General features: G+C 39.9%; 1 protein-coding gene across 8 annotated transcripts in view; it reads right to left on the bottom strand.

Annotated features, from left to right (window-relative positions):
- Positions 1-24,077, bottom strand: part of VWA3A (von Willebrand factor A domain containing 3A) — a 63,953-nt gene that overhangs the window by 23,568 nt on the left and 16,308 nt on the right. For all 8 annotated transcript variants that reach the window (XR_010591186.1, XR_010591187.1, XM_065559978.1 and 5 more), the window contains exons 10-21: positions 23,425-23,533; positions 22,900-22,965; positions 21,719-21,844; positions 18,780-18,918; positions 18,586-18,689; positions 14,939-15,019; positions 8,007-8,101; positions 4,831-4,950; positions 4,084-4,158; positions 3,174-3,318; positions 2,317-2,512; positions 956-1,026 (exon numbers count right to left, since the gene is read on the bottom strand). Coding sequence is in view for 6 of the 8 variants with exons in the window: in XM_065559978.1 (XP_065416050.1) it covers positions 956-1,026; positions 2,317-2,512; positions 3,174-3,318; positions 4,084-4,158; positions 4,831-4,950; positions 8,007-8,101; positions 14,939-15,019; positions 18,586-18,689; positions 18,780-18,918; positions 21,719-21,844; positions 22,900-22,965; positions 23,425-23,533 (1,327 nt within the window). In the remaining 2 variants the exon portion in view is untranslated. The remainder of the gene's footprint in view (positions 1-955; positions 1,027-2,316; positions 2,513-3,173; positions 3,319-4,083; positions 4,159-4,830; positions 4,951-8,006; positions 8,102-14,938; positions 15,020-18,585; positions 18,690-18,779; positions 18,919-21,718; positions 21,845-22,899; positions 22,966-23,424; positions 23,534-24,077) is intronic.

The following is a 24,077-nucleotide window of genomic DNA, read 5'->3' as shown; positions in this document are numbered from 1 at the left end:
CTCAAGGTGTCTAATTTTAGCATTAGTCAGAAGAACCATTTCCAAAAGAAACAGGCACATCAAATGCATGACATTACGTTGAATGTAATTTGAGAACAAATCAAATGTCCATTTTTGTTGTATATAAATGATTCCATATTATATTACCTTAGTTTACAAGTAAAACTGATGGCTATGCAAAATCAACCTGGGTACGAAGAATCAATTTTTTATTACCTGTATTACAGTCGTGCCTAGATGCCCCATTCCGCTAGGTGCTGTACAAAGTAAGAGCCAGTCCCTGCCACAAAGAGTTTACAATCTACATGTACAAGTCAGACAAAGATGGGAGTGGAAACAGAGGTGTAGAGAGATGGAGTGACTGGCCCATGGATCACACAGTAGGACAAAGGCAGAGAGGGGAAGGAAACCCAGGCCTCCTGATTCCCAATCCCAGTGCCTTATCCACTAGACTGAACTACAACTTGATTAGACTACATAGCAGAGTTCTGACCATTTTGTGTACCTTCACCAGTAAAAGATTCTGCAGGCCAAATTATGTCCACAGTTATATTTATCATTTCCATTTGGGTTGTTCACAAATAATTAAGGGCATAATTTGGCTGCAGAATCTTTATTACTGGTGATGTGCAAGAACCACCCAGCTTGACTCTCAAAGCCCAGGCTGAGTTTACAGGATTGGCAGATAAAAAGAGCATCCTTTTACTTATAAACTCATCATATTTGATATGGAATCATTGAAACACAAACATGGAACACCACAAGGCCAGTTTTATAGTTGCTTTCCAGAGCAGAACTCTATTTTTACTTTAAACATTATTGTATATTATCCTAAATCATGCACTATCTTATAAATTATTTTGATTTCGTAGCTAATGCCTGAACTCCATCAACTGAACAAATATTGTAGAGCTATTTTCTAAAGAAAATTTAAAATGGTATTTTTAAAGCATACCTTTTGGGAGTAGTTGACTGCTTTTTCCATTTCAGACACAATAATACTGATATCATCACTTTCATAAATGCCTGGTAATTAAACATATGCTTATCAATAGGTAATTATTTTAAAGAAAGTATATTGCAACTTGCAGAGCATACAAAAAAATCAACAGAAAAAGAGAACAAAAAGTAAAGTGTGTACTTCATAAGGGCTAGATATAATTTAGCCCACACTTTATAAGTAATTAAAAACTTTAAAATGTTTGTCTTTAGAAATGCCTATCCGGAGTTGACTTATTATTACATTACTTTCTAATTACAGTATATACTCGATCATAAGCCGGTTCGTTTATAAGCCGACCCCCCCAAGATGGATAAGTAAAAATGGAAAATTTTTATAACCCATTCATAAACCGACCCTATAATTCAGGGGTCAGCAAACTTTGGCTTCCGGGCCACCAGGATAAGCTGCTGGTGGGCCAAGATGGTTTGTTTATCTCGATCGTCCACGGGCACGGAGGTAAACCTAAGTAAACAAAGTGTCCCGGAGTGCCAGCTGCTTACCCTGACGGGCCGGGACAGCAACTGGTGGGGAAATTTTTTTGGGGGGGGAGAAGCTGGGGGTCAGAGGAGTAACCCCTATGACCACCTCCCACATGATCCCACCCCTAGCCCGGGACCCCACACTCTCCCCATCCCATCCCTTCCCACCTTATCTAGGGAGGGCCGGGGAGGATGTGTCTGGTCTGGCTGGAGCTGCGCCGGCAGGCTGGACAGCGCGGCTGCAGCCTGCTCTGGTGGGCCAGACCTGGTGGTGCAGCTGTAGCATGTTCCAGCGGGTTGGACTGGGCGGCACGGCCACAGCCTGCTCTGGGGGGTGGGGCCGAGCGGCAAGGCTGCAGCCTGCCAGCCCCGGAGCTGCAGCTGCTTCGGAGGCTGGGGGAGAGCAACGTGGCCAGAAGCAGAGAGACTCTGGCCCCGTCTCTTCCCTTCTGGGTCTGCTGCCCCTCCTTGCTCCCTCTGTTGGGGGGATGGGCTGTGTCCCACCTCTTCCTCTCTATACCCATTCATAAGCTGACCCCCGTCTCTGGTGCTTCCCTTTTTTACTAAAAAAAATCGGCTTATGAACGAGTACATATGGTAGGTTCTAAAATACTAAAGTACAGAAATCCTGCATCATTATTAAACTTTTATATTGCAGTAGCACCTAGAGGCCTTAACCGGAATGAGTACTCTGTCTATTTCAGTGCCAGTATAATAGCTTCTCCTTTACATTGTGTTAAGATATTTATCTCAGGAAACAGTTGCATATAATAGTGCATTACAGACTTGCCCAATAGAGGAGGAACATATTAAGATGGAAGTTAAAAAACATACCTGTTTCTCCAAACCAATGAAACCTTCCATTGGCAGCATGTGCTATTTCTCTAAATGTGCTGGCGGTTTCATTTGGACTGGCATAACGAGATGGAATAATGCCATTGGGGTCAAAACCGTTTACACTGAACAGACAGACATGAAGCTGCAAATCACAACCTCCACAGACATCGGCCACGTAAGTACTAACTGCATGCTACAAGACAAAAAGAAAGGCTACTACCATGAACTTCAGAAGAGTGATTATTTTATTGACTTGCAGGGCCAGATTCTTAGCTGGTGTAAATCAATGTCATTCAATTGAAGTCACTATATCGCTTCATACCAACTAAGGATCTGACCCTCAGAGCTTAACTTTAAGTAAATGTACTCTAGAGTTAGCTACAGAACCGATGAGAGATTTCTCCTTATAATTTAAATCCTCTTCTGTCTGGAGAAGGATGTGTGGCCTGGCTGAAGAGGGAGTGGACTGTTGTCTTCTCCTGCAGATGGGGCATGGGAGGGGGGAGGAGGGGCTGATGAGGATTTGCCAAATAGAGGCAGGAGTGGGCAAGGAAGATCTGCTGTCACTAGAAAAGGGATCTACAGTGCCAGGGAGTGTTGGGGGGTGGGTCACAGAAAAACATCCAGAACCTTTTGAGATTCACCCAGCAATATTTCCTGCCTTGAATTATATAAGAATGAATAATTTCGGGAGGTGAAGTCACAGATCCTGGTATGGCTGACAGGCTTACTTATATGAAAGACAAGTGTTCTATCACCAAACTACAGGAGGTAGCTGAAAAAAGTTTGAGATTTATTCTGAATAAGCAATAAATATTTACAAAGAACATGCAAAATTTTGTATTGATACCTACCATCTCCTGGTCAGGAACTCCAGTGGTAAGCAGATAAAGTCCTTGAGATACATGTTTGTCTTTATCTTTGAGGTCTACTTCCACTGCTCTTCTTAGAGCACTCATGAAATTTCTACTGCCTTTGCACTGCAGGCTCAACACCCATCTAGAAAGAGAGTTTTACTAATAATAAGAAAGCAGAGAAGCAATAAAAGTCACTAAACCCACTGTCTCAAACTAAAATCTCATGGTGATGCACTGGAATATAGAAATAGCTTTTGAATTATGACACTCAGCACAGCCCGATGATACAATGGCCCAAGTGGACTGGCCTAATTTTTATACTGCAGCCACAGCAGCAAACTAGCCACTCTGAAAAGGGTCAAGGCACAGTCTTAAGGCAGAAGGATTATTAATGCACATTATATAGGAAAGCTGTAATATGAGATTCCACGTTAACTCATAATTCTACACTCATGCATCAACAGAACTGTTTACTAAATTTCATTCAGTTACATCTGTGCAGATCTTCTGAAGACAATGGAACTGCATAGGGTCAACAAGGGCATAATTTGGCATGCAGAGTGGTGCCGGTATATAGGAAAGAAAGAATCCAGATTGACTTTCAGTTCTCAGGTTGAATATGAAGGTTTGGCAGTTATTTTAAAAAATACCTGTACACTTCTAAATGGAGCACATATGATATGGAAATAATTTCAACACACTAAATATTAAATGCTATCACGCTGTTTTCACAAGTCATTTTTCAGAGTAGAACTACACAAACTATAGTACAGCACACCATATTAAACTTTTTAAATCTGCAAAATTGTTCACTTCTCTGGTTAAACCTGGTTCTATGCTACATTTGTTCTAGGATAAGTACTTTCACTAAATTCATAAATATAAGCAAGTTATAATTTGATTATACCTCCAGGCACTTTGTAAATTTTCTGGATTTGAAGGAACCATTTCTGGTTTCCAAGACTTGATGTCACTTCCAAATCTTTGGAGAAAACAAAACAGCAGTTACATTTTCAAATTATAGCTCACAAGGGTACAATGTAAATTCCCTAGATAAAATCTAGCATTACTGATGTTTGTCATCTGATATCAGTTTCTGTTTCAAACCATGGAACATTTCACACCTACCTGTGTATTAAGGAATTTTAGCATTGTTGTATACTAGGAAAAATACTATTCAGAGTTCATACACTATTGTATTTATGACTCTTGTAAATTGCAAGAGGGATTTTGCAGTGGAGGGACCTGAGAAACCCAATTATTTTTTAAAATGTGATGTTTTTGACACTTGAATTTTGCAACTGTTCTCAATACTATAATATGCACAGTATCTGTTATTTGAAATGTGCAAAATCATGCAGCATAAACATCATAAAGTAGATTATGATCCTTAATTATCAGACTGGCCACTGTATATTTCAACTATTTAAAATGATAAGGGCAAATTAGGGTGGCTTTCATAGGCTATTCTTGTAATTATTCAATCACAAAAAGACTGTAAAATATCATCTAAATCAGAAAAGACATTGACAATCTTCAATAGCTAGTTAGCCACCTTTCATGTCATTTTTCTATTTAGCTACCAGTGTACTGCTTGCCCACAATGTATTATAGGTAATCGTTTAAAGAAAAATATTTTTGATCAGCTACTTACGCTATAATATTGAAGAAATCCTTGTTTGACATTTGTTCTTCAAGTAAAAGTCGCAGGGAATGTTGGATATGAATGATGTACAAGGAATTTGTTACTGAGATATCAACAAGTATAACAACCCTAAACAAGGAACACATGCCTTAATTAATAAAGACCCAAATCACAGACAATATTTCTGTCTCTCTGTTTAGATATTTTAATCACTACTGAATTAATTATTGTTCAAGTTTTGGCCTTAAATCTAAGAAGTAATAGATCTCTTCCCCCCCACCCCCGCAGTATTAGGGTAAAACAAAACACGCTTAGTATGGAATAAGCAAGGGCCGCATCCTGGAAACACAGGGACAATTGACGTGACTAATAGGGCTGTCAAACGAGGAAAAAAATTTATTGTGCTTAATCGCAGTTTTAATCGCACTGTTGAACAATAACAGAATACCAACTGAAATTTATTATAAATATATTTTGATGTTTTTCTACATTTTCAAATATATTGATTTCACTTACAACACAGAATACAAAGTGTACAGTGCTCACTTTATATTATTTTTGATTACAAATATTTGCACTGTAAAAAAGATAAAAGTATTTTTCAATTCACCTCAGACAAGTACTGTAGTGCGATCTCTTTAGGATAGTGCAACTTACAAATGTCGATTTTTTTTGTTACATAACAAAAACAAAACATGCGAATGCCTGTTCTCACTTTCAGGTGACTGTAAATAAGAAGCGGGCATCATTATCTCCTGTAAATGTAAACAAACTTGTTTCTCTTAGCAATTGGCTGAACAAGAAGTAGGACTGAGTCGACATGTAGGCGCTAAAGTTTTACATTGTTTTGTTGTAGCCAGCGTTGCAAGATATTTATGTGTCAGATACACTAAAGTTTCATATGTCCCTTCATGCTTCAACCACCATTTCAGAGGACATGTGTCCAGGCTGAAAACAGGTTCTGCTCGATAACCTCCAAAGCAGTGCGGACCGACGCATGTTCCTTTTCATCATCTGAGTCAGATGCCACCAGCAGAAGGTTGATTTTCTTTTTTGGTGGTTCGGGTTCTGTAGTTTCCGCATCGGAGTGTTGCTCTTTTAAGACATTTGAAAGCATTCTCCACACCTCATCCCCCTTAGATTTTGGAAGGCACTTTAGATTCTTAAACCTTGGGTCAAGTGCTGTAGCTATATTTAGAAATCTCACATTGGTACTTTCTTTGCATTTTATCGGATCTGCAGTGAAAGTGTTCTTAAAACGAACAACATGTGCTGGGTCATCATCAGAGACTGCTATAACATGAAATATATGGCAGAATGTGGGTAAAACAGAAAAGGAGACATACAATTCTCCTCCAAGGAGTTTAGTCACAAATTTAATTAATGCATTATTTTTTTAACGAGAATCATCAGCATGGAAGCATGTCCTCTGGAATGGTGGCAGAAGCATGAAGGGGTATACGAATGTTTAGCATATCTGGCATGTAAAGATCTTGCAATGCCGGCTACAAAAGTGCCATGCGAACGCCTGTTCTCACTTTCAGGTGTCATTGTAAGCAAGCGGGCAGCATTATTTCCTGTAAATGTAAACAAACTTGTTTGTCTGAGCGATTGGCTGAACAAGAAGTAAGACTGAATGGACTTATAGGGCCTAAAGTTTTACACTGTTTTATTTTTGAGTGCAGTTATGTAACAATAAAAAAAAATCTACATATGTAAGTTGCACTTTCCCAATAAAGAGATCGCACTACAGTACTTGTATGAGGTGAATTGAAAAATACTATTTCTTTTGTTTATCATTTTTACAGTGCAAATATTTGTAATAAAAAATAATATAAAGTGAGCACTGTACATGTTGTATTCTGTGTTGTAATAAAAATCAATATATTTGAAAATGTAGAAAACATCCAAAATATTTAATACATTTCAATTGGTATTCTATTGTTTAACAGTGTGATTAATCATCAAGTATCAGGGGGGTAGCCGTGTTAGTCTGTATCTACAAAAACAACAAGGAGTCTGGTGGCACCTTAAAGATTTATTTGGGCATAAGCTTTCGTGAGATTTTTTTAAATCACAATTAATTTTTTTAGTTAATTGCAAGTTAACTGCGATTAATCGACAGCCCTTACACACACACACACACAAACACACACACACGGAATAATTCTCACAGCAAAATGACTGACCAAATATTATTATTTTATCAACTACCATTGGTTAATAACATAGTAAAAACATTGTGATTGGTTAATAATTAAATCACAGTGTTTTAATATCATGTGCTGCAAAGAGCCACAGGAGACATATTAAAGAGTCATTTGCGGCTTGGGAATCTCAGTCTGAGTATCACTGATCTATAGCATTGTGTTAGTCAGTGACTGTTTGATTTTAAATAATCACTATCTAACATAATGAGATTGAGCCATATTATGGTCCCAATCCAGCAAACAGTAATGCACACGCCTAACTTTAATCACATGAATAGTCCCTGTAAGTGTTTCCAGGATTGGGCCCTTACTTATTCCACACTGAATGTGTTTTGTTTAACCCTAATGCTGGACCTGGACCCATGCAATACAGCTCAAAAGGTGAGAAGAGTGGTCTCCCACCATTTTAACTGTGGTTCATAACTCCATATACATTCTTGGGGGAAAAAAGGATTAAGTGTATGAGTGGGGCAGGGTGGAAGATTTGGTGTCTGAGCCTTCACAATAGGAAGCTTTAACACTAAGTACAGATGGCCCAACATGGTTTGCAGGAAGGGTTTTAATGTTTTAGCCTTTATGGCCATAGATATCAGGCTCTGTTTACATGGGATTTAAGACTGAACATTTCCCAAAGGGTCATTTCCTAGGTACCTCAAATGTAAATGTGTATTTTAACTGGTCTCATTGAAGCTATGGATTCTGTTCTAGTATATTTGAACTTTAGTGTCTTTATGGTCCAATTAACACCTCATTATCAATAATAAAAAGATATACCTACATGCTGAACAGTACAATATTAATTTTCAAAAATGGATACTTAAATTGCATGCACACATCACTTATCTGCAAATGATGCATTTAGGAGTGTACATTTTCTGTACTGTGTCTCTATGCTTATTTACAGGCACAAAGTTAACACTGCCAAATTAGGATGCCACTTCTGCAACAGGGACCCAGAATACCCAATATTAATACCTCCGTTCACAAACAGTTCCCCATATTCTTCTACTAGCGATAGAAAGCCAGTCTATTCGCCTCTCGTACGTTCTCACCATTCTATCAAGCTGTTTCTGTGAACAAAATATAGACAACTGATGAATGTTGATTTTTAAAATAATCTAAATTAACATGTTTCTATTTCAGACTAAATCTGTATTTCCAAATATTTGTTGACCTAAAAATAGGATAATTGACTATTACAAACTATACACATTTTAGTTAATAAAATCTAAGTATTTAAACTGATGGAAATGATCAGTTATGGTAAATTAGATAAAGTTTCCAGTACCCTTACAGTTCATGTATTCTGTTAAAACATCTGCAAATAAGATACACAGAAAATGATGAAGAAACTAAAAGGGCTCTGTGGTTCTCTGACTCTCAGAATCTCCACTGACCACAGGAATGTCAGGTGATAGTTTAGCTTGCTCATAATTGCCCTTTGTGCATTTTAGTTCCTCATCTGTTAATGTCACTTGATGCAATCACATTTCAATCATTTTGGCTATAACTGCATAGTCTTTAAAACTTCCTCATTAGAAGCGAAGCTGTTCCACAGTATATAAAATACTTGATTTTAATCATAGAGAGGGACACTGGCATTTAGGTCTTTGAATTTCTATGGAGGAAAGGTTCACCACTCCAGGCCAATGGGGGCTGCGGGAAGGGCGGCCAGCACATCCCTCGGCCCGCACCGCTTCCCGCAGCCCCCACTGACCTGGAGTGGCGAACCGCGGCCAGTGGGAGCCGCGATCAGCCGAACCTGCGCACGCGGCAGATAAACAAACCAGCCCGGCCCGCCAGGGGCTTTCCCTGAACAAGCGGTGGACCAGCTTTGAGAACCACTGGTCTAGATAACACTTAGTCCTGCCTTGAGTGCAGGGGACTCGAGGTCCTTTCCAGTTCTATGACCTCTCGAGGTCCCTTCCAGTTTTATCATTCTATGATTACTTTGCATTTATCCACACTGAATTTCATCTGTCATTTTCTTGCCTAGTCACTCAGTTTTGTGAGATCCCTTTGTAACTCTCTGCAGTCTGCTTTGGACTTAACTATCTTGAGTAATTTTGGATCATCTGCAAACTTTTCCACTTCACTGTTTACTCCCTTTTCCAGATCATTTATGAATATGTTGAATAGCACTGGTCCCAGTACAGATTATTGGGGGACCCCACTATTTATCTCTCTACACTGTGAAAACTGACCATTTACTCCTCCTTTTGCTTCCTATCTTTTAACCAGTTATTGATCCATGAAAGGAACTTCCCTCTTATCACATGACTGCTTACTTTGCTTAAGAACATTTAGTGAGGGCTTTCTGAAAGTCCCAGTACACTATATCCACTGGATCCACATATTTGTTGATCCTCTCAAAGAATTCCAATAGATTGGTAATGCATAATTTCCCTTTTCAAAAGCCCTGTTGAATCTTCTCCAACATATCCTGTTCATCTGTGTGTCTGATGATTCTATTCTTTACTACAGTTTCTACCTATTTGCCTGGTACTGAAGTCAGGCTTATGAGCCTGTAATTGCCAGGACTGCCTCTGAAATGTTTAAAAATATTGGCGTTACTTTAGCTATCTGCCAGTCATCTGGTACAGAGGCTGATTTAAGTTATAGGTTACATACCACATACAGTAGTTATGCAATTTCATATCTGAGCTCATTCACAACTCTTGGGTGATTACCAGCTGGTCCTGGTGACTTATTACTGTTTAGTTTATCCATTTGTTCCAAATCCTCCTCTCCCGACACCTCAATCTCGGACAGTTCCTCAGATTTGCCTTCTAAAAAGAATGGCTCAGGTGTGGGAATCTCACTTACATCCTCTGTAGTGAAGACTGATGCAAAGAATTAATTTAGCTTCTCCACAACAGCCTTGTCTTCCTTGAGTGCACCTTTACCACCTTGATCATCCAGTGGCCCCACTGATTTTTTTGGTACTTTCTGCTTTATATATATATATATATATATATATTTGCTATTAGCTTTTTGAGTCTTTTGCTAGATGCTCTCCAAATTCTTTTTTGGCTTGCTTTATTGTGTTTTTACACTTGACATGCCAGAACTTGCACACCCCCAACTGACAGTTACAGTTCCTTGGGCTGCTGGCAGAATAGCCAGTTAACCTTTACCCACACAGATTTGGGATGCTGCCACAATTTTACAGAACATTGTATTAGCAAGTGGTATTTAATCTTTCCCCTGTTATTGTCAGGCCGAGTTGCCTTGGTTGGACCACCATGGTATGGCATATTCCCTTCCCGCTCCGGCACTACTTCTGTGAGTGGATCACTGGGAAAAACAAACTTGGCGGCATACACTCCCAGGCAGCCTCTGGGCCTCTTACACACCTCCCTTCTCTGCCACTTTACTATCCGTCTGATGGATAAATCCTCAAGGATTCACAACTGCCGAAATTCATTCAGCAGTCTTTACTATACTATTCTTATATGTATCTCATGTCCTGCCCCATCCCTATTTAAGGGACCTGGTTAAGTACCCCCCACATACTCACCATCCTGTATGGTCTAAAATGCTTACAATCCCCATATAATTCTGATGCTAACCTCAAATGTATACTGCCCAAAATAGGAGAATCTGAGTAGCTGGCGTAGTTACCTACCATAGAATGCTAAATCCTCAAACCTAACAACTGCTATTTGTTTAATCTGTTTATCAGTGACCTTTGTGGGGGGAACTTCAACACCTGCAGAACATCTGGTAACTATCAGATCCTAACCCTCCCCCCTCACACACACAAAAAGGAGGACACATTTTCAGAGATTATTCAGGAGATCAAGGCAAATGTGAGGAATGCTAGGGAGTGGTGTGAAATCTGCTGGAGGAGACATGGAAAGACAGAGGCACAGAAAACATGCTGCTGCTACTGAAGCAGCAGACACCACTGTTGAACAGTGAATATATCAAGGATAACATTGCAGCAGTTCCACCCACTCTAAAGCATGAATAATATTGGCTGCTGACAAGGATCATACACCTCTCCACCTCTGAATCACCCACCCTTCTTGCAGTAGTTCCCATTACACTCAATTCCAATAGACAAACAGCATAGGGAATAAAGAGAAATGTTTTGACTAGTCATACTGCAATCTGTGATGCAAGACATCCAGTCTGCATTTGAAACTTCTTTGTATATAGTTTATGGTGTGTGGTTAGTAAATTCAAAGTTGTTTGTGAGGCACTTCTTACTGTGTTTTAAATAGAGTTCAAGGTTGTTGAAAGTTACTGCACACATTTATTGTGTTTTTTGGCATTACAGAGCTGTCTGAGATGGTAGAAAGTACTTCATATAACCAGAAAGGCTTCTATACCACAATAAAAAATTTCAATAAGCTATTAACGCTAATAATTCACGTGCACTACAAAAAAAATTGCCTTTATGCAATCCTCATTAACATTTCTAATACAAGTCATATTCATGCTTATTATCCAAAGACTGGCTCAGTCAGTGTACATATTCCATGAGACAATGTCAGGCTACTATCCACCGCCAGAGGACCCTTTTAAGCTTCCTTCAGCCACATAGTGATAATGGTGGCACTATTAACTGGTTTACTTTCAGAGTGTTTGATTTTAGCCGACAGCCTGTCTGTCCACCTCACTTCATCTACCCTGGCATTAGGGTCTCACCCTTGGTCTCACAGATGTTATGCAATCTGCTGCATGCAGCAATAACTGCAGGAAAATTTTCCTTGCTGAATTTGAGTCTTGCCATGAAATACCTGCCCTTCAGTCTTCCAAAGACACACTCACATTCATTCTGTAGCTGCATAGGGGATAATTAAACCTTCCCTTACTTATGTCCAAGTTGCTGGTGTTTGGTTTCATAAACCAGGGAAGCAAAGTAGAGTCACTAAGAATCACAATTGGCATAGAAACTCTGTTAATGTCAATTGGATGTCTGGAAAAAGTGTCCCAGCTTTCCGTTTGTCAAAAAGTCATGTATTTCTAAAAATTCAGGTGTCATGGATTTTTCCAGACCAGTACATCAATTCTTGGTGATCCACCAAACTACAAAACCATCAAGATACACCCATTTTATTTACTTGGAGGCTGGTGGTCGGGAGGGCACAGAATGGGGACATGCGTAGTCTACTGTCTCAGCAATTAAGGAAGCCCATGTTGTTGAATCCATCTATTATTTCCTGCATGTTGCCTTGCCTTATTGTCCTGTATAGCAGGACATGCTTTATTGCTTTGCATACCTCAATTATGACTGCCTTCATTGTTGATTTTCCAATGCCAAGCTGATTCCTCACTGCTTGACAGCATTCCAGGGTTGCAAGTTTCCATATGGTGATTGCCATTCATTTCCATCTTGTAAGGGCAACTCTCGTCTTGGTATTTCTGTGCTGCAGGACTCGGGTGAGCTCAGCACATAACTGCAGGGATGTGGAGTTCTGCATCTGAAAGTTCTGGACCCCAGTGCTGGTTGACTTAGGTTCGCATGACATTCCAATTGTGCCACTTGGTACTCACTGAATGGGAGCACCCCAGGCAGTTGTATGAACGGCTGCAATAGCCTAGCCACTACATTCACTGTCCACTCATCTTCGGCTGAGCCTGAGTGGTGCAGCCTTGAAAATACAACAAAGTTTCTTCTCTGTACCGCATCCATGTTGTTATGAGTTTGAAAATGGTGCACGAGAGTGGTAGATTATGTGGTGGAAGAGAACAAATTGTGTGCATTTAACCCAAATTCCCAAAATTTCCTGAGAGGAATGAGGTATCCCACAATATACAGCAGCTACCTCATAATGCACAGTGACAATTTCCCATGAGGCAGTGTTCCTGAAGGCAGCATGGAGGACACTGGAATACTTATCCACAGTACAACATACCTTTTGCTGGTCTAACCTAATGCTCTATAGACATGATGGACCAGTACAAACAAAGCGTGAATGAACTCTGCTGAAATAATTGCACTATGCTGGCAACACTTTTCCTGTTCAAAATTTCTAGAGTAGATAAGACCTTAGGGCATTCTAAAACCTGAATTACACAGTACCCTGAATTGCACATACAAGGCAAACTGGTGCATATATGGAAGGAGGCGGGGGGAAGATGTATAGTCAGGAGACAAGAGTTCCCTGTTTTCTATTCTTTAACAGGTCTGGCTACATTGCTCAGAGGTGAGCCCTAGCATTTATGGCTACATAAATTACATTTAATCCAAACATATGGAAAGGCTATCGTGGGAATGATCATCCAAACCTGAAGCTAAAATGCGACTCACAAATATGATATGCAGAGCTACTAAGGACTATAAAGTGAACATTTCTATGATGGCCCTTTGATGATTATTAACACTAAGCACTTATACAGAACTTTTCATTCATTAATCTCACACCACTTCACAATGGTAGGTAAGAATTACCCTGATTAATTGATGGAGAAACTGAGGCACAGAAAGGGTAAGTAATTTTCAGGTCACATGGCAAATCAGACTATATTTTGAATTTTGCCTATGTCTCCTGACTCCTGTCTGTCTAATCTCCTATCACCTGACAATACTGCTTCTTTTTAGGTGTAACAGCAGTACACCTGAAACAAAAAAACAAAACAAAACAAAAAAAATCTCCAAAAAATTAATGGAGATATCCTATCTCCTAGAACTGGAAGGGACCATGAAAGGTCATTGAGTCCAGCCCCCTGCCTTCACTAGCAGGACCAAGTACTGATTTTGCCCCAGATCCCTAAGCGGCCCCCTCAAGAATTGAACTCACAACCCTGGGTTTAGTAGGCCAATGCTCAAACCACTTAGCTATCCCTCACCCCAAAATATTTCAGCAGTGCTGGATGCTGTGGAAACATATTCAGAACAGAGCCCATGTTGTAGAAATAAGCAGTGATTTGGTGTTCTAAATCTAGACCCATGTGGCATCACAACTCATATCATCCGCTTTTTATTCCTGCAAATTTCCTCTTGATATAGACTGTCATGTTTCTGTCACTTTCTGCTTCCAAGCTGCCACAGGTTGCCCTCAGTGTCCTACACTGATCTGGTATTATTAGTTTTTCACCACTCTCCTCAGTCTCCTCCCCCCAGGTGTTGTGCATCATCTGTTGCTCAGTTGGAAAACCCCGGCAGAGTCACTTCATTGGTGATGGTCATGGAGGAAGCTCTTTATACAATGCACTGTTTTGCAGGGCATCAATTTCTGTTTAATCTATGCTTTATGAAGCCCTGGAATCAAATTCTTGACCTCAGAATTCTTTGCCTGTCTCTTCTTTCTGCATGTGAACTGTCTGGGCCTGCCATGGTAGCAGGGTGCTCTGTCTTACTGCCATAGACTGCAGCCATATCACAGAGCAGTTGTTGGAGCTTTGGGAGTGCTTTGCTTGCTAAAACGCCCAATATATGCCCTAGTTTTATTTTTTTGTCTGACCAATGACTGCTAGGCATTCTGCTTTATTGGACTTGTTTACTTCTCAGACTGAATAGAATGGGGACATACTCGTAATTAAGGTATGAAATAATAGGAGAGGATTGTATTAGGGTGGGTTTGGGAGTTACTGCTTTTAATACTGTAAAACCAGAATAGAATGGAATAATTACTACATGTTCAAAATAACTTGCTGCTGGACAACAAAGCATGTTTGGCACTAGTCCAGCAGTGCTCCTGACAGACCTATTCCTCTTGTTTAGAATTTTTCATTGTTAGATGAATCTGTTCATATATCCAACCAGGTTACTGGCTCCTGTATGCTGCAGATACAGTAATGACAGCTGTAAGCATCTCGTTTTGTAACCCACTGTGCCTGTGAATCCTCTCTGTTGCTGGCCTTTTCTCAGAGCAGGATAATGACTGAGATGGAATAACTAGGTGTGCATGTAGTACTGGATAGCAGGACCAACTAGACAAATATTAATAACTCACCTGATAGTCATATAATATTGGTGGGTCCACGTGAACATTTTTCACAGTCCCATCATGCCATTCAAACTGCATCATTGCTTTCTGAAAGGATGAGAAAACACTCAGCTGTTTAAAGCAACATGTATGTTGTAAGTTACATAAACATAACATTCTTTCCATTGAGTTTATTAATGAAGAAATACACAGACAATAGTTAATGACATTATATGTCTGATTTAAATCCATAAATGTAAGAAAACTCAAAGTCTATGGAGTTTCACCTGCTTACATCAGGGCTGAAATTGGTTCCGTGAGCCTAAGAGGCAGAACACAGAAGGATATCTAAACCTGCACTGATTAGGCATCACACTTTCAAATAAATACTACTTTTTCAGATAAAAATCTATCAGACAACCTCTTTGGACTGGATGTTCTATACAGGATGAAAGCTTTCTGAGCCGGCCATACAATGAGGCATTATATTTTTTTTAAAAAGTTATTTATTTGGGGCCAGTGTTGCAAGGTACTCCTGCAAGAGTATTCGCAACTCCAATGAAGTTCAAGGAAGCTGAAAGTATTTAGAATCTCACAAGGCCAGTCCAGAGAAGTTATTTAGGGTCATACAACTAGGAATACTGCTCTCTGTGGCAGCAATGCTACACAATTGAAAACAAATACTTTACCTCATTTTTCCATCAGTGTATGACGACTTCAGGTAATATGAAAATAATAAAGAGATTTGGATACATATTCTGATTATATTCACCCAAGGAGACAACCCCTTCCTCCACCCCCCCCCAAAAAACCCGTATCAAACCAATCAAACAACCTTTCCCCCTCAAAAAAACAACCACCCCCCAAAATCCCACTTTGGAGAATAAGTTTTACAGTGTCATCAGATTGTAAAACACAATTAAAAAAAATAGTTTCTGGCAGCCCAACAGAAGTTTCAGAGCTGATTTCCCCTCACTGAAAATGCCCTACCTCTACCCTCAGCCCTCTGCTGTAACCAGGAGGGCTAACAGACAATGACAAAGAAGCTTATCGAATACAGGAGAACTACAAAACATTAGTGTGCCCTTCTTATATGCTGATAAACTACCCTGGGCACTCAGACGGCCTAGTAGAAACACTGCAAGCTGGGAGGGGTTGCAAGCACTGAGGAGGACAGGATTAGAATCCAAAATGACCATGACAAATTGGAGAATTGGTCTGAATTCAATAAGATAAAATTCAATAATGACAAGTGAAAAAATACTTCACATAGGAAGAAAAAAAATCAAATGCACAACTATAAAATGGAGAGTAACTGGCTCGGTGGTAGTACTGCTGAAAAGGTTCTGTGGGTTATAATGGATCACAAGCTGAATGAGTCAACAATGTGATGCAGTTGCGAAAGAGGATAATATCATACTGGGGTGTATTAACAGGAGTGTCATAAAAAACTGTCAGCTTTAGCTGGTAATGAAGGATTAACTGCTTCCTCTGGGGAGGACGAAATAATTGCCAAAGATGCAGAAGGGGTCACACGTTCCTCCAGATGATGATGATCAGTACTCTGTACATCCTGTCTGGAATCACAAAGACCATGCTGTTGAGACTGTTGCATTGATTTGGGAGGCTCAACTGTAGGAGGCCATCTATTCCTGGATGAGGTGTGGAGGCGTGCTCAAAAAATATGGTCCTAAATAACGAGGTTGAGGATTTCATAAGACCAAGAAGGTATACCATAAGGATATGGCATATGAGATCATGGTGGAGGAATCCAGGGAATCTGCACTTTGCCCGATCTATGTCTCTCACAGCAAGATGATGTGACCCTTTTTGATTCCCGCTCATGGATTTACTCAGGCTGGGAGTATCTGCTATGAAAGAAGAACTTCTGCTATAAGCTAATGAAAAAGATTCAGAAGAATAAACTTCCTCTAGAGAAAAGCTGATCTCTGAAGAACTTTGGGGGGTTCTAGACAATTCTCCCTGAGATCTAGATATTGGGTGCTGATGAGGCTGGACGAAGTTAAATCTTCCTTATCAGTACCCCAGGTACTGACAAAGGCTTTGTAGTTGTTGGTAATGGTGTCGTGTTTGGAAGGTTAGGTTCCAGTTCCAGTGCAACAGTTAATCCAGATGTTGCAAATGTAGCCAGAGCAGAGGTTGATTGCTCTGAAGGAGGCGGTATTGAGGGCTCTAATACTATGGGGATCGATGTAGCTCTCGTTTCTCTATGTGGTACCAAGGTTTCTGGAACTGACTGAACCACTGTAGTCAGTATTGATATAGGAGGGTTGTCAACTGAGCTCAAATGGTAGTGCCAGGGCTGAAAAGTGCATCTCTTGTGATAGAGTAGAACCGAGGCGCAGGTCAGATGTATAATAACTCTTTGACTTCCTCTTAGATTATACTGGGGATGGTGATAGTGTTAAGGGAAAACAGCATATGGAACTCCATTTTGTGTTTCAGGCCCACTATTAGTTAGAAGCAAGCATTCCATGTACTAGGAGGGAGAAGGGGAGGCATTTGGACACAAGAAGATAAGGGCAGCAGTTGAGAAACAAGCTAGCCGCATGCCTAAGCAGCTGCAGCATTAGGCAGCATGCCTAGAGGGGATAGGTGGAGATCAGGGAAAAGTTTGTTTATTGGCTATGACTTACGATGCACGAGGACAGCATGCTTTGCTAAAAAGTATATAATCTCTGTGTAACCTGCATTCTGAGTCCCCTCCTGACTAGCAGGGGGGCACCACACTCGAGTGTAATAAACCTGTTATCTCTGTAATTCTCTGCAGTTGTGGACTTGGTTCTTGTGCCTCAGCCTAGACTCGAACTGCACGTGACCTATAGATATAATTCGCAACAATAGGTTCGGAGTCATGGTCTTAGATGTCTGCTCTTCTCTCTCACATATAGCTGGAGCAACTGACTGACCCATATTGCAAAGAGAGCTTCCAGGTAACATTAACTATAGTTGAGGGGCATTGGCTCTGTATAGTCACAATGCTGGAAAAGGTAGATAGTGCTAAGGTCATGTTTCCCAACAATGAGAATACGCGGAGGCCATCTTGGAAAGATGTTGTTTGGAACACAGTGTTTGCAACACACGAATAATAACTTGTCTCCACAAAAACAGTCTACCAAGCACTTTATGAAAGTGTTGGTTGCAACACCCTGGATGAGGTCTTTAGCTCAGATCCGGGTGAACCAGTGCAGTCTACAATTATTTACTCGTAGTCTGCACAGGAAGCTACAAACCTTGCAATTGCACTAGTTCAGCCAGCTGCCTTAACTCTTCCCGCAATGCAATGTCTGAGGTTTGGAAAATTACCACACGTGTGAATAATATCTGGCTGCTTTGAAACTTTCAATCAGTATACTGTGGTTACTTATCTAAATTGCCCATGAAACAGTGCATCGGCACAGCAATACTGTAGAAACATTTTAAATATTTCTTTGAAGAATTACAAACATAGCTTAGACATCAGGCTGACTTTTCAGTCAATGGTTTTACCTAAGGACATTTAAAAAGCAAAGAGCACTTGATTAATAAAGTGGGCTCCAGAGAGGAAAGAGATGCAGCTTTGTGAAAGCGAACATACATTAAAATGAGTCATCACTATCTTGTGTAATAGATAAAGGAATATGGAGGAGGAGGAATAGGTTCCAATTATTTACCTCATGCAGAGTTGATGACACTGTTTTCTGAAGAATAGGCACAAATTCTTCCACAGGTGAAAAAGCATTAGGAGCCAAAACTTGATAAAGGCTTAACTTCTTGGCTATAGCAAGCAAGGAAAATGCTAAATGAAATATACACTTATTTTGTAATCCATGCTTCATACCATATTAAGCTCTTTTATATGCAATACCTTTCAATCCATTTGTCTTTAACCAGGCTGCTGAGGTTTTGGCCAGGAAGCTTGGCATTTGTATAACAAGAGGTTCTTCATGCTTCGGAGGCTTGGGTAGGAAACTAGCAGGCATCAACTTGGTAAATTCTTTGGAAATCTAAAGAGATTTAAAAAATGCTTTATGTAAATATCAGTATTTATTTTCTCAATTTTAAAACATAGAAGCATAGAAATGTAGGGGTGGAAGGGACCTTGCGAGGTCATCTAGTCCAAGTCCCCTGCACTAAGGCAGGACCAAATATACTTAAACCATCCCTGACAGATGTTTCTCTAACCTGTTCTTAAAAACCTCCAGTGATGAAGATTCTACAACCTCTGTTGATAACCAGTTCCAGTACTTAATTATGCTTATAGTGAGAAAGCTTTTCTAATATCTAACCTAAATCTCCTTTGCTGCACTTTAAACTAACTTTTATTATTTTTGTTGCCCTTCTGTGGACTCTCTTCAATTTGTCCACATCTTTCTTAAAGTGTGGTGCCCAAAATTGGACACAATACTCCAGCTAAGGCCTCACCAGTGCAGAGTACAAGTGGTGCATTTACCTCTTGTGTCTTACACACAATGCTCCTGTTAATAGACTCCAGAATAATAACAGCCTTTTTCACAACTGTATCACATTGCTGGCTCATGGTCAATTTGTGATCCACTATAACCCCCAGATCCTTTTCAGCAATACTAATGCCAAGCCAGTTTTTTCCCCAGTTTGTATTTGTGTATCGACTTTTCCTTCCTAAACGTAGCACTTCTCTTTATTGAATTTAATCTTGTTGATTTGAGACCAATTCTCCAATGTATCCAGATAATTTTGCCATATCAGTTTTACATATGCTAAAATGTGAAGTACCAGTTGCACAGCTAACTAAAAACTGACAGAATGCTGTAAAATATTTTGAACATAGATAACATTTCCAATAATCTCTTTTAAAATAGCTTTTGGAGTACAGCATTCCACTGCATACATTGTGCTAGGCACATTGCAAACCTGTGTACTTCAATGGGATTGCACATTATTACTGCAGCACTAGGGCTCAAAAACTGTTCTACATGTTCTTAACAACTCCATAACTATCAAGGGCTGTACAAAATACATAAAAGGAGCAGAAGTGGTGCCCCTCACTGTGCAGTAGTGTAGAAAGTCATGCTTCTTCAAAATAGACCAGATGTCAGTCCAAGGACCAGTGTGCCTGCTGGCCAATCCTACAATAGGGAGCCATTTGGATTTGTTCTCCATGGGACAGAGTTTTGCCCCAGTATGCTTATTAAAATATTACTGTTTATAAAAACTGAAACAAAATTACAGTTAAATTTCTCAACATTATTTTCTCCTCTGGCTGCTGACCAGGGATTTCCTCTCAACTACGCTGAGATGCGTTTCCACTACTGCTACATCTGACACTCTTTGGTCAAACAGAAATGGTTGTGGTTAAAAAACACACCCAGATAAAACTTTCTTGCAAACAAAGTACATCATTTCACTTAAACCGAGTCTCCATGCATTTATTTATACTACGGAAAAGAAGTAGGCTTTAGGTTTAATTTAGGTTAAGTTTATTCCCTTTGCACCAGAAATATGTATTTTCACTCATCAACCTCCCTTAACCCCACTTGCCTCTCCAACATATAAATAAATTTTCAAAAAGGGATAAATATCCTAATTTTACAGAGCACACTAGAACTTATGGAGAACAGATCATGCAGATGGTTCCCTGTTGTAGCTTGTCTGGCCAACAAGTTTCTGGACTGACACGAACTAGTTTGGAGAAGCATAGCCTTCAAAGATACTACAGTGTGGGTTTGTTTCCACTTGGTAATTACAGAGCTGGCAGAAATACGTACCGCACTTGCTGTGCCCTAGTGCTGTCAGAACACTTATTATGCCTATAAAATGCTCAAGAATTATCTCCTTACAAAGGAGGGAGTTAAATTTTGTCAAAAATCCTATTCTGGGAGATGTTAAACATATCTAGAGAAAGAAATGCAAGCAGAAGCTCCTATCAGCTTGTGTTTTCCCTTGCCTTAAGAAACAGGCATTTCTAGAGTCCATGAGAAAGTCCTAGTGACACCTGGTGGAAGTCCTTTTTAACTGCCTCCAAATCCCCTGGAGGAGAGGACCCATTCACCTGCACAGCATTGCCCCTTTTACCTGGGAGACAGAAAAGCGTATGTCGTTTAAAAAAAAAAAAAAAACAAGACCTTCCATGAATCTAAATTAAAAAAAAAAGAGAGCTGTTAAGCTCATTTACATTAAGGTTGGTAAGCACAGATGAGTTATTAAGCTGTTTCTAGGTTGTAAGGCCCCCAGCAAGTATATGATGGCTAGTGTATGTGGCAAAGAAAAAGATGTGGAATACAAGACAACATAGCTTCTTCTACGCAAGTCAAAGCCAACAGAAAGATGTGATCAAGCAGCATTTCCATCTGAATAAAGCAGTCCAGCAAATTCTTCAGGTGCTTTATGGAAGGAGAGAAAGGCAGAGGAAAATATCCTTGTTCTTTTTCCCAACTTCACCAAGGACATGGGGAGGTCGGAAATGGAAATAAAAGATAATGAACGAGGCTAGCTTTTAGGTAGTCCAGCATTTGTTTTGCTGTCCATTATGGCCACACCCTGTGTTTAAAAAAATATTTTCCCTGCTGCTCTCTTTTTTGGTAAGTATTTCAGTTTACCAAAATAATTGTACCTAGAATGAATCCATTGAGGATCCATTCAAAGCTTTCCCTTATCATTTGTTAGTATTTATCTGATCTTACAAAGTACAGCCAGTAAATAGCATTTAAATTTATCATTGTGTTCTGTTAGTATAGTATGTTTTCCCTATTCTGATAATTAATACAGAGTTCTGCATGTCTGTGCTATACAAAGATTACCTGAAAACAAAACGAATACTGTACTTACATCTTGTACTCTACCAATAACTGAATCACCAATCCTTCCCTGGAAAGTTTCTTTGATGCTGCTGAGAATATTCTTAGCTTTTTGGGATTCACAAAGCAGTAGATAAACATCGCTACTATCGTAATTCTGTTATGCAACAAGAAGAGGAAAAAAGGTCAAAAGGATTCTACAATTCCTATGTTGTATTCAGTGTAGTTGTAGCTGTGTCGGTCCCAAGTTTTTAGAGCGACAATATGGGTGAGTTAATATCTTTTATTGGACCACCTTCTGTTGGTGAGAGAGACAAGCTTTTGAGATGCACAGAGCTCTTCTTCAGCTCTGTGTGGCTTGAAAACTTGTCTCTCTCACTAACAGAAGTCAGTCCAATAAAAGATATTACCTCATCCACCTTGTCTCTCTATGCTTCATAGTAAAACATCAAGCAAAATGCCAGCTCTTCTGACACTGGTTTACCAGTTATTTTATGGGCACTACCAATGATGCTGCCTCGCAGAACAGAGTAAATGTAGTTGTATCTATTAAGATTGTGTACAGAAATTTCTCCCATTATTTAGTGAACATGGAATATTTGAATTAGTCTTCAATGATAAAGTCCACAGCTTTCATGCTACTTAGAAGTTAGACCAGTGGTCCCCAATCAATGGAGCGTGCCCTCCTAGGGTGGCACAGAAGAACGTTCATGGGCCACAGCAGGGCCAGTACAATCCCCATGGGGCGGGGAAGGAGCGCCACCCAACCCCGCTCCACCCTGGCCCCGTCCCCAGCCTTGGACCCTGCTGCCAGCCCCCATTGCGGTCCGGCCGGGGGCACGCTCCCAGCTCCGGCCCCAGACCCCCCCCCCAGCTGCAGCCCCAGCCTTGGCCCCCTTACCTCTGTCTGTGTTGTCCCCCCGCAGCCATGGCCCTGTTCCTAGTCCCACTATATGTGCAGAATATCTGCAGAAGATTCCTGCACCCTTAGGAGAGCATTCCTGATTCTTGAAAGCATTTAAGTATATATTTAATTTTAAGCAAGCTCTTAAGTGCTTTCCTGAACAAAGACCTTAGTTACCAATTCTTTTTACTATAAAATGCTACAAAGACGAGAACCTATTTCACCAAGAGTGACTGCATGAAAATAAACAAACAAAAACAAACAAACAAAAGAAAAAGTTGTTCTGTGTACTTCTAGCCTAAACCTACCTCACTCTTTGAAGAATAACAGTGATAACGGCCTCCAACAACTTCCGCAAGGTTCTTTAAAACAGCCTACGTATATGAAGAGAAGAAAAGTTACTTAAGATTTGGGCATCCCAATTTATAGGATTTCTTGTTGCTAATCAGTTCTCTAAAACAAACAGAGTAGCACCCTTAGCTGTGTGTAGCAAGGGCTGCAAACAATTTTAAGATGCTGTCATCTTTTCTAGGCTGTTATACTTAGGAATAGGAAAACAACTAACATAGCTTGAAGAGACTGATAACAGGTGACCAGATTGGTCACAGATTGACATTTTAATCCAGAGGTGAAGCCTCAGTTAAACCTCTTCCTTCTAAAGGGGAAATATTTCACAGCACTGACTACTGGAGATTGAGGTCCCACAATAAATATTTGAAAACATAATTTAACACTTCTGTAAATCTATTAATGTACAAAACATCTTAACTACAGCTTAAAAGGAAACAAACGACAGGTCATTTTTAAGACACATACAAAGAATGATTACTTACAGGAGGAACATGATTGCTACACTCATACGTAATGGTGTGTATCAGCAGCTTTCTCCCCACGGTACACTGCTGAATATAGTCAGATAATATTTCCGAAGATTGATCGGGGCTAATGAAAAATGACATCCACAATTCCATCAAACAAAGAGTAGAAAAGGTCATGCTGATAAAACTGATGTGCATGTGGCAGGGGTGGAGGAGAAATACCAAATTGCAGGAACATAATTTAAGCATTAGGCAAAAAGGGGTACCTGCCATTTTCTAACTTTTCATACATTTGTGTATCTGCTCCCTTTTCAACAGTTCCTCAAGTGTGGTTCTACTCTGAAAAGCAAGTTCTAAAATATGGAATCCTATGAAACTATTTGTCTGTAATGACTTCTGGAACAAATTTGCTTGGTTTACAAGTTCCTGTGTGATGCTGGGCAAGCCACATATAACAAACTTTCCACATGTATTCACTTCCACATATAATTAAAGGCTATATCATAATGCATATACACAAAGGGGCCAAACTGGGTCTGCTTGGGCAACATTCATTCTGGCATTTCCTAATTTGAGAGTGCTTGACTTTGAAAACTTTTAATGTTCTTAAGCCTTAACTTTGTATTTCCTAATTTTTTGTAGTTTAATTTATTTATTAGAGCAACTTT

This window comes from Chrysemys picta, chromosome 10 (assembly GCF_011386835.1).
Source record: "Chrysemys picta bellii isolate R12L10 chromosome 10, ASM1138683v2, whole genome shotgun sequence".
Lineage (NCBI taxonomy): Eukaryota > Metazoa > Chordata > Testudines > Emydidae > Chrysemys > Chrysemys picta.
The sequence above is the reverse complement of the archived record's forward strand: the minus strand, read 5'-3'. Positions and strand labels throughout refer to the sequence as shown.